The sequence below is a fragment of the Pyxicephalus adspersus genome, chromosome 3, assembly GCF_032062135.1.
Source record: "Pyxicephalus adspersus chromosome 3, UCB_Pads_2.0, whole genome shotgun sequence".
Classification (NCBI taxonomy): Eukaryota; Metazoa; Chordata; class Amphibia; order Anura; family Pyxicephalidae; genus Pyxicephalus; species Pyxicephalus adspersus.
The window spans coordinates 68,767,288-68,778,647 of record NC_092860.1 but is presented as its reverse complement, the minus strand read 5'-3'; the positions used below and the strand labels follow the sequence as shown (position 1 = coordinate 68,778,647).

At 36.4% G+C, this 11,360-nt stretch overlaps 1 protein-coding gene across 2 annotated transcripts in view; it reads left to right on the top strand.

Moving 5' to 3' along the window:
- The window catches only part of HDGFL2 (HDGF like 2), a 105,890-nt gene that overhangs the window by 24,204 nt on the left and 70,326 nt on the right, over positions 1-11,360 (top strand). For both annotated transcript variants that reach the window (XM_072405064.1, XM_072405062.1), the window contains exon 5: positions 4,844-4,921. In XM_072405064.1, the coding sequence (XP_072261165.1) occupies positions 4,844-4,921 (78 nt within the window). The remainder of the gene's footprint in view (positions 1-4,843; positions 4,922-11,360) is intronic.

Genomic DNA, 11,360 nt, shown 5'->3' with positions numbered 1-11,360 from the left:
TACATATTCATAAACAATCTTGAGGTGCAACAACCTGTCCTGGGCGATAGCTCTCACATTTTCCATCTCATATATTTAATTCACTTTATTTACCCACTTACACATTGTGAGAATTGACGCAGACTTCCAGTATAGGAGAATCAAGCATTGTGCGGCATTCAGTAAATGTAGTCCCAATGAGTGTTTGTATTGTTTAAGGGACAAATCTTGTAAATAAAGTAAACACCCTTAAGGGGAGAAAGGTAAATCATAACCTGTAATTAATGTCTAATAACGTGAATTACTTGTTTCCAATATTGGTTTATGGTTGAGCATTGCCACCAAATATGTGCCATGGTGCCTGGTGCTCTCTGACATCTCCAGCATAGTTCCAAAATACTTGGATACCATTTATGCATTTTAACTGGGATAATATAGCACTGGGTGAGAATTTTATATAAAATTTCTTGAAGTTTTGTGCTAATTTAACATTTCTCGGATAGTAAACATTTATCATTCTATTGGTCATCGGTAAAGGTTACAGAGAGAGCGTTTTCCCAGTCCCTTCTAAATCTAACAGGGATATTCTTTTGGTGGGGTTGTAGATGTGTACAGGACGAAATAGAATGGCAAACTGGCTTACAGATACATATTCTATCAAAGAAAGAAATAGATTGAGATAAGTCAATCCTGCGGCCAATTGAATCTCTTAGGTGTTGAATTTGTAAATACTGCTTTAGAGGGAACGGATTAGTGTGATTTAAATCAGATAGTAAAGTTCTATCCTTGATTTTGCCATTATGTATGAAATATTGTACTCTTGGTGGTGGTGTGTCACCTATATACTTGGCTTACTGTTACCATTCATGATGTTAACAGGTTTGTTTTGACCCATGTTTTAAATCCGCAATAAAATACCTTCAAAACGATTATTTTCCATCCAATTTGTTTCGTACCTCCTGGTTACCTTGTTAGGATTCTTTATCCATGAAAAGATTGGTTTTAATATTTTTGGTGTGACCTCCTTGGCATATACCCATAGCATATCTATATATATATATATATATATATATATATATATATATATATATATATATATATATATATATATATATATATTTTTTTATAATAAAAAAAAAATATTAAAATGAACCTCAAGAGAATTATATAAGTAAATAAAAGCTTGTTATGTAACCCCAATAAAAAAATGCAGTAATAGATTCATTTTGGGGATTGCGGCTTTTTCAAACCACGAAAATACCTTGGAAGACGATTGTTTAAGGTCTTTCTGAATCCTATGTAAAAGGGGTAGATAATTCAATTTATATAGATCAAGAGGGTCAACTGTCTATTGCATTCCCAAGTAAGTAATGCTATGTTTTTCCCATCTAAAGGGAAAACTTGATTGATAAATTGAGAGCTGCAGATTTGAATAAGTTTATTTTGAATTGTGCTAGAGTATGGAATTGATTAAGTTCTTTAAGGAGCACTGGTAAGGTAGTTTGTGGCAAGGAAATAAAAAACAACAAATCGTCCGCGAAAGCTGCAACATTATAGGATTTCCCTTTTATATCGAATCCTTTATTACTGAAGAAGTTTCTTATTGTTTTAAAAAAATGTTCTAAGGTCATGATAAAAAGGATGGGCGAAAGCAGGCATTCTTGGCATGTACTGTTTTGAATAGATATAGATTTTGAAAATGTTCCATTTATTTTCAATTTGGCCTTCAGGTTGTGATATAATGAGGAAAAACATGACATCATAAGTGGGAAGAAACCATAGGGTTGCAAAGTTTTAAACATAATGTCCCAGGCTACTCTATCAAAATCCTTTTCGGCATCTGTTGATAGTATACCTTTCTGCTTGTATGTTTTAACCCAATGAATTATACTGATGGCATTGATGGAACTATCTCTGGCTTCTCTGCCTGGCATGAATTGATCTACATCAATCAGATGTGTTAAAAATGGCAATACTCAGTTGGCTAACTTTTTCGATAGCATTTTAATATTCACGTTTAAAAAGGATATTGGTCTATAGTTGGCACATAATCTTTCATCCTTGCCCAGTTTAGCTATAACCGTAATGTGGGCCACTGTAAAAGTAGATGTGGGAGGTGGTTCTTTAGAGAGGGTAATCAAAGCCTGAAGTAAAGGTTTAGAAAGTATATGGGAGAAAGATATTATTGTGGAAGGAAGCCATCCAGGCCTGAACTTTTACCCGGTTTAAGTTGAGATAGTGCTAGTTTTAGTTTGTCTTCTGTGAGTAGTTTTTCTAAATATTTGGACTCCTCTTCAGATAAAGGCTGAAGGCCACTATCTGTCAGAAATTGATTTATAAAATCTGATATAGATTTTTGGTCTTTGTGGCTATGGCAGTTTGACGGTAAGTTGTATAATTTAGAATAAGAGTCATGAAATTGGGAGGCAATTTGGTTGGCTTTGTGAATTTGGCATCCATTCCTATCTATAATTTCATGTATATGAGAGAAAGCTCTAAAATAGTGTAAAGCTTTTGCTAATAGCTTACTGCTATTATTTCCATGTTCATAATAAAGTTTTGTGCGAAAAAATACCAGTCTTCTTGACTTTTCCTCTAAGAGGTTTTTTTAAAGTCATGTCTAGCTTGATTTAAGACCGTTAGATCTTTTTGTGTCAGTGATTGATTCTAGTCTGGCTGGTTTGTCTAATAAAGAGTTATAAGTTTTTGTTCTCTTTTTCTTTCTGTGCTCCAAGTCTAATCAGCTCTCTTCTCATTGTACATTTATGTGCTTCCCAGATGTGCATAGGAGACTGCATCTGAAGACTTTTCTGCAAAATAATCAATTGTTTTCTCTACCTTGCTAGAAATGTCGGCATCTGTGAGAAGTGTTGGGTTTAATGGGTTCTTTTTTTTCTGGTACGTTAAGACCCTTAACATTGTGTGAGATAAATGTACAATCTTTTAGATTAAGTTTTCTTACATTAAAGTAGACCGTGTTTCACAATGTTGTAAACACCCAAGATAAAAAAAAAAAAAAAAATGAAGGAGGCTGGAGAGTGTGAACATGAAGGGAGGAAAAGTTTAGGTTGGCAAGTTATCAGTACCTGGAGATCTGTAAGTTTTTTTACTACAAACGGAAATCCTGTGAAAAATTGTGGGAGATACAGGCTTTCTCTGTGTTCTCTCGTTTGGGGGTACTATGTCTCTTACATGTTAGAAAAATTAGAACTTTGTTTTTTGGGCATACACCCAAAAAACATGCAATTCGAATATATATCATCTGAAGAGTCAGAATTATCAAATATATAAGTATTAAAGTCCAGATGAGACTTCCTATTCAATATAACTTGCAAAACTTCTGATAGGTTGCTTGTGTATCAACCATTGAAACTCCAATGAAAAAGTATACCATCTTCAACAAATCTTTTGCAGTTTGAATCCTGTCTCCTCGTTTCTTCCCTTGTTGCTTGAGAATCTGCCTCACTTATACATGGGCTTAGTTGGGGTGATGGTTACGGATGATGGTGATGGTGGATCATTAGTAACAGTCTCAAAGTCCTTGTACCAGTCAGGTAACTCTATTATAGGATTTGTAGTTCCTCACAAAACGTTATGGACTCTTAATTCTTAACTAACTCTTAAATTATGGCATCTGCCACGATTGTCCAATTCTTCCAGCTGTCTATGCATAGAAAGAATATGAGCTGTATGTGACTCGGGAGATATTTTCAAGGCTCGCTATGGCATTATCTCTCTTGGCCCCCTGCTCCAACCACTCTCTCTATTCTTTCTGTGGGAGAAAACAAATCAGATTTCAGATCTATGATTACTGCAGATAGTGTTCCTTTTACTGTCAGCAGCAATGTTTGTCAGGTTGTTCAGTGTAAGAGGCCTGGGTGTAGGTAGCTGGTCCTGAGTCCTCATGTTCTACAGCAGGCGCCATCATGGATCCAGACGCTTCTCGCTGTTCTACCCGTTGAGTACTGAAGAGATACTGAAGATTTTTTGCCGCCGATCCTGTAGTTGTTTTGCTTAGTACACCAGAGATTAGGCCTCAATATAGGGATCTTTAATCCACCTGCACCTGGTTTTAAAAGTGATTTATGTTTTTGTTAGTACTGGATTCCTGAACATTGTATATTCAACACACAACAGGAAAAGATTATTATATGGTTTTCCCACTTTAAAGCAGGTTAAACATCAAGGTCCAGTTTTCTCCATGTAAATGTATTTGTAAACATGGTAAAAAAAAAAAAAAAGTTTGTGACGGTTGTACCAGGGTTTTTTTTTACCTTCCTCTGGACCAACTATGTCTTATAGGGTTTTATATCTGGGATATGTTTATTTCCCCAGTGGTTGAACTTGATGGACTTTTTTCAACCTAACCTACTATGTAACTATATGTAACTATGTGGGGTGTATAATACACCATGAGTCTCCTCCCATTGTGCCAGCAATTTTCAGCAGTCAAAATGACGAGAGAATCTAGAAATTTTCACTATACAAAAGAAGGGCCTACTAACGGCATCTATAACTACAGAACTCTGGCCAGAAACAAAAGTGGAACTAAACCAAAACTTGGTTGGCCAGGCCATAATGATGTAACTTTTCACGGATTTATCACTCATTCTTTGCTAATATCCTATGTGCAATAAAATACTGCTTGATTTAATTTTTTGTTGAAAATTCTTAGTTCAACTTTAAAAATCTGGTTCTGTGCCAGTGTTTTTTTTTTTTTTTTTTTTTTTTTTTTATTTATTTTATTTTTGTTTCTCCCCTACCCCACTTTTTCTGCTAGCACTTTAGAAAATACATTTGCATTACTTTTTTATTTTTGCATTGGCAGATATTTACCTTTTTTATCTTTTATATATTCCTCCAGTCTTCCAGTCATACATTTAGTGAAATGGAGCAAGAAAGTGCCTCTTCATCTGAAGAAGAAAACTCTGACAGTGATAAGGTAAGAGGCAGGATGTTGTAATGACCATGAAAAAGGTTAAAGCTACGTACACACTTCCAATTATTATCGTCGGAAAACGAACGACGAACGTTCCTGCACGATATATATGAACGATCGTATAGCACCGATCCTGCACATAGAGATAACGACACGATCGTTCGTAGATATTGTACACACAATAGATACGATCGTTTAAGCGATAGAGGAACTATGTGCACGACAGGAAAGTGAACGGACGTTCGTTCATCACGCATGCTCTGAACATGGACGATCAACGAACGACCGTACACACGAACGATGTTCAACGATCGTCGCCCAATGCGATCCGCCGGTCCGGTCGTTCGTTTCCAACAATTTTCCTCGTTCGTCGGCGTCGTTGGTTACTTTTTTATGAACGATTTTTTGCCCAATCGATCGTTCGTCGTTCGATTGGAACGATAAAAATTGGAAGTGTGTACGCACCTTTAGTCCCTTCTCTTGCAAAGCTCTGGGAGTGGACAGTGCTAACCATAAATCATTTGACCGAAGTGCTGTGCTGTAAGCTCTTCCATGTTTGTTATTGTCCAACAAAAAACTAATAAATATGTACTGTTTGTCGACTGGCCTTCTGGAGGTTTTGCGTGAAATATTACCTAGCCATTATTAGTCTCTTTTTGTCTGTACTTTAGTATAGAAAATTAGTTTACTGATAGAGTACCTGCACCTTCAGTTTCTCTCATATTTGCTGATAAACCCTTTACTTTTGTTTTATATTTCCCATGATTACAATAGAAAATGAGCCATAGTTCTCCCCAGCCCGTTTTTGGGGGGACCACCTGCTGTAATTATTCTGCTTGGCACATTTTCAGCAGCTCAGAACGGACACCAGGGAGGCTGCTCTGCTCCCTCTGTTCTCCACTAATAAGAGCTGATAGCTGATTAGAGCCGGGCGGAGTGAGGAGAGCATGGCTATGAGGAGATCAGGACACAGGCTGTCCCTCCCCTCTCATAGCTATGCCAAGTCTTTTGGGAGAAAAAAAGAAACATTGTGCAATGTCTCCGCCCAGTGGGCGGGTGTAATGATGTCATCAGAGCAGTGTGTGTGTAAATGCAGCATGTCACATTCCTTAGCCTTACAGCCTCCTATGTAAAAACCTTCATATCCCCTAAACTGTATGTGATAATGACTTGTAATTTTCAGGGTGCACAGGGAACACATAGTTAGCACCATTCACAATTTCAGCACCACAGTTTCAGTTTTTACAAATTTCATGATTTGGGCATCGGAATTGTAAAATCTTGTTAAAATACAACATTGGGATTGCAGTATTAAAAGCACATGCGCCTTTGGAGTCCTAAATCAAAAATGCAAATTGGGGACCCCCGGGACCACCTACATAGAAAGGAGCATTGGGTAAGGGCCCCTAAAGAAATGTTGCTTATCAGTAGCTATGAGAGTCCCCTGTGTACCCTAGAAAATTTTTGTAATTGCAACCAACAGTTTAGGAGATCTAAAGGATTGAACACAATAAGTTGTTAGGCTCCAGAAAATGACAAACAGACTTTACACACACAGCTATCATACTGTTGGTGGATATATTTCACAGAAAGTTTTTGTCCTACCCTGTCTGTCCTACCCCCATCCACGATCACATGCATGATGCTCTTTGTGTTACCTAGGTAAAGCGCTAGGAGGTGACATCTGAAGTTAGGCTGAATTCACATTGGCAGTAAGGTTGCATTTGCTGCTTTTAACCCTCACTTACCTCTCGCCAGGAACCAATGCTGATTGAAAAACTGCTAGGCCTGAAAAGCCCAGCACTTACTGCCTGTCACAAATCCCAGGTGCCCAGCAGTTATCACCGGGTACCAATCCCAGGTGCCCAGCAGTTATCACCGGCTTCCAATCCCAGGTGCCCAGCAGTTATCACCTGCTACCAATCGCAGGTGCCCAGCAGTTACACAGCACTGGACTGTTGGGGTATAATACAAAAAAATGGAAAAAATTTAAAAATTGTTCATTCAACTTTCTAATGCCTGGCTTTAGAAAGTTGGAACAAAATATAGGGGGCAGGTAGAACACTGATACAATAGCAGGGGTTACTGGATACCTATGGCATAAATACCTAGGAGCTCCAAATTTGCTGTGTCTAGTCCCGCCCACTTTTTTTTTACCACCCGGCTACAGTTTCCCCCCAACCGGCTGAAAAAAATTTCTGGGGAGAACACTATGAGCCATGGGGTTATAATTCAACCTGCATTTTAACAGGATAAAAAAAAACCTAAGAATGTCCGAAAAGTTTTATTAATTAAAAAAGGAATAAAAGATTGAAAACCTGCAAATACTGGCCCTACTAAACCCATAGCTGATCTACAGAAACATTCCCTATAAAAACATGGTCCACTTTTAAACTCTCAATTAAACAACTTTGCACACAGTTTGCTCTATGGGCTATCTATGTATTGATAAGTTATCAATACCTAATGGTAGTGTGGGGAGAGAGAGAGAGACAGGGGAAATAACCAAGGGAGTATACAACATTGTACTTGTACAAAATCAGACAAAATAAAAACAATATAAACTGTTGAAGAATAAAGTCAGTATAAAACATTGCCAATGTCGGTAGTCTTAGTAGCAACCCATATGTAGGATTGCTTTACAGGAACATATTATATACTTGCAACAGAACAAACCAACAGTCCCAGACCACAGTGAGAGAATGACATTTTGTGTAGCATGTTAATCTCATAAATGCCCTAGGAGTGTATATCTTCTAAGGAGAATCTTCCAAGGTCTGTATAGACAGGGCTGTGGAGTCAGTGGATAAATCCTTGGACTCGGACTCTCCAACTCTGGTACCCCCGACTCTAACTACTCTGTATTTACAGGGTTTCTTGTTTTATCTTCACACTTTTGCATTCAAACTTCACAAAAAAAATTAGACCCCTTAATTATTCATAAATCAATAAATTTATTATAAAATTAAGTATAACACAAAATTTTTACCATTAATTTTTCTCAATAAACATTAATAAAAAATATATGAAAATAAATTGATGATTTGTCAATTGTTTTTTTTTTTGTTTTGTTTTTTTTATATTATTTTAAAATTAAATATCTTTACTTCAGGGATATACTAAGTTTTAACATAACAATATTATTCATCTTTTTATCTTCAAAGTTATAAGCTTTATATTTAGTATTGCACTTAAGTATTGCAGAACGTCAAAGAGTGGTAGACTGTTAACTAAATGGAAGTGATGCGTCCCAGATAGCAAGGGTTTTGGGTTGTAATCGTACCACCATAATCAAAATTATTAGGACCTTTGAATCTTCAGGTAGAGTGGAAAAATTACCAAGAGGAGTTCTGAGAAATTAAGTTGGATGAAGCCCATAATAGTTAATGTCGGAAGATTGCGGAATAGGCCTCAGGGAAATGAAGGATCAATTATTTGCCAAATTTGGAATTAATGTATCTAACAATAGATAGATGTATTGATAAATTCCAGTGGTCATTAAAAAGAACTTCTTTATTTCCTGCAAGGTGCAATGATTCTCACTCTCTTCAAGAAAGGCTTAGCTATACTAACAAAATCCTTGATCTCATTGCTAAGGAAGATGAAAAAAAACATCTACTTACTTGATGAAGTAGGTTTTAACATCTCAATGGGAACCAAAAGAGGAAGATCTCCCATTGGGCAAAGGGCGGTGCATGTTGTTGCTGGAGTGCGTTTCAGAAAATATTTAATTTGTTGTGTAAGGCATAAAAATGTGATCCTCCCTTTAAGTCACAAGCACGAGCATTTAATCAAGAAGCATTCCTCAATTTTATTGATGAGGTTTTGAATGTTTTTAGTGAAGAGTGTTCAGCATGCCATCCTAATATGGATAATGTTCCCTTTCATAAAATTAGCCAGGTAAAGAGCTTGGTTGAAAGTAAGGGACACAAACTCTTTTCTTTTTTTTCTTTTTTTTTTTTTTTACAACCATACTCTCCATTTCCTGAACCTGTGACGTAGTAAGAAGAATCAGGCTAATCAATTTGGGTGCTTTATTAGAAAGCATCAATAGTGAATTTTTAACAATAAGCGAGCAGGATTCCTCAAATTAGTATACAAAAATGTTTAGCTTTTTGCCTAATAAATCGTTTAAATTATTATATAATTTTTATTTAATGTTTCTTTAATGGTAAAAATATTGTGATATATAAATTTTATAATACATTTATTAAATAATGAATGATTAGGGGGTGACAATTTTTTTGTGACGATAAAATGAGAATCCCTGTAATATGCTAATGTTCAGTAAGGTCCATAAATAATTGGACAGAGACCATTTTTTTCCAACTTTTGGTTCTGTACATTACCACAATTAATTTTAAATGAAACAACACAGATGCAGTTGAACTACAGATTTTGAGCTTTAATTCAGTGGGTTGAACAAAAAGGTTGCATTAGGATGTAAGGAACTAAAGGTTTTTTTTGTTTTTGTTTTTTTAACACAATCACTTTATTTCAGGGGCTCAAAAATAATTGGACAAATTAAAAAGCTGAAAATAAAATGTTCATTTCTAATATTTGGTTGAAAACCCTTTGCTGGCAATGACAGCCTGTAGTCTTGAACTCGTGGACATCACCAGCTGCTAGATTTCCTCTTTTAATGCTCTGCCAGGCCTTTACTGCTGCGGTTTTCAGTTGCTGTTTGTTTGTAGGCCTTTCTGTCCGAAGTTTAGTCTTCGACAAGTGAAATGCATGCTCAGTTGGGTTCAGATCAGGTCACTAACTTGGTATTCAAGAATATTCCACTTCATCGCTTTATTAAACTCCTGGTTTGCTTTGGCTGTATGTTTTGGGTCTTTGTCCATCTGTATTATGAAACGCATCCCAATCAATTTGACTGCGTTTAGCTGAATTTGAGCAGACAGTATGTCTCTGAACACCTTAGAATTCATTCGGCTGCTTTTGTCCAGTGTCACATCATCAATAAACACTAGTGTCCCAGTGCCACTGACAGCCATGCACGCCCAAGCCATCACACTGCGTCCGCCATGTTTTACAGATGATGTGGTATGCTTTGGATCATGAGCTGTTCCAGGCTTTCTTCATACTTTTTTCTTGCCATCATTCTGGTAAAGGTTGATCTTGGTTTCATCTGTGCTAAGAATGTTTTTCCAGAACTGTGCTGGCTTTTTTTTTAGATGTTTTTTTTAGCAAAGTCCAATCTAGCCTTTCTATTCTTGAGGCTTATGAGTGGCTTGCACCTTGCACTGCACCCTCTGCATTTACTTTCATGCAGTCTTCTCTTTATGGTAGACTTGGATATCGGTAAGTCTACTTCCTGGAGAGTGTTGTTCACTTCGTTTGCTGTTGTGAAGGGGTTTCTCTTTTCCATGGAAATGATTCTGTTATCATCCACCACTGTTGTTTTCCGTGGACGTCCAAGTCATTTTGGCATTGCTGAGTTCACCAGTGTTTCTTTCTCACGATGTGCCAAACTGTAGATTTTGCCACTCCTAATATTGTAGTGTAGTGTACTGAAATGAAGTGATTGTGTAAAAAAAAAAAAAAAAAAAAAAAAAGGGCCTGGCATAGCATTAAAAAGGAGGAAACCCAGCATCTTTAGTTACTCACATTTTTATGCAATCTTTTTATTTAAACCTGAAAGTCTGCAGTTCAACTGCATCTGAGTTGTTTCATTTAAAATTAATTGTGGTAATGTACAGAACCAAAATTAGGAAAAAAGTTGTCTCTGTCCAAATACTTATGGACCTAACTATATTTTCTAAATATTTATGGACCTAACCGTATTTTCAACGTTAATTGAAGAAAGGCAACATACAGGCCATTTAACCACAAAACTACTGGCTAGGAAGCTGACGCTCTACTGTATTGGCCAGTTTAAACAAAAGACGAAAAAATGAAAACAATAAGGTTTTATTTATTGTTTTTATTTTTATCAAGTGGCTATAAAGTAGTAGCATACCATGCACAAAAATCAGGAACAGGAACCAGTTTAAAAATATGAACCAAATTCTTTGGTAGTTTTCAAACAAAAACAAAGCTTAACTACATGAACAAAATCAAAAGCTGGAAAACCTATAACAGTTTATATATTAAACTTGGAATATAGTTGTAGAGTAGAATAGCTGTTAATTGCAATCCAAAAGTAGCTCAATGTAGTGTATTCTAAGAAACAGAATTGCTTCTGCCAGATCCTCTTTCATAGAAGCTCTTAAATCTGACTTGATTTTTTTAGAGCTGAAATAGTCTTTCAACACTGACTTGGGTGGGTGGCATTGCTGCTAACGGTTCTAGCCACATCACTAATAATCTCGGGATAAACAAAGATGGCTTCTTCTACAGTCAGTTTTGATGAGTGATCATACTTTTCTACTACTTTTAATTCTTTAAAAAAACTCCTGCAGGAATCTCTTTATTTGGACATTTTCTGGTTGTTTAT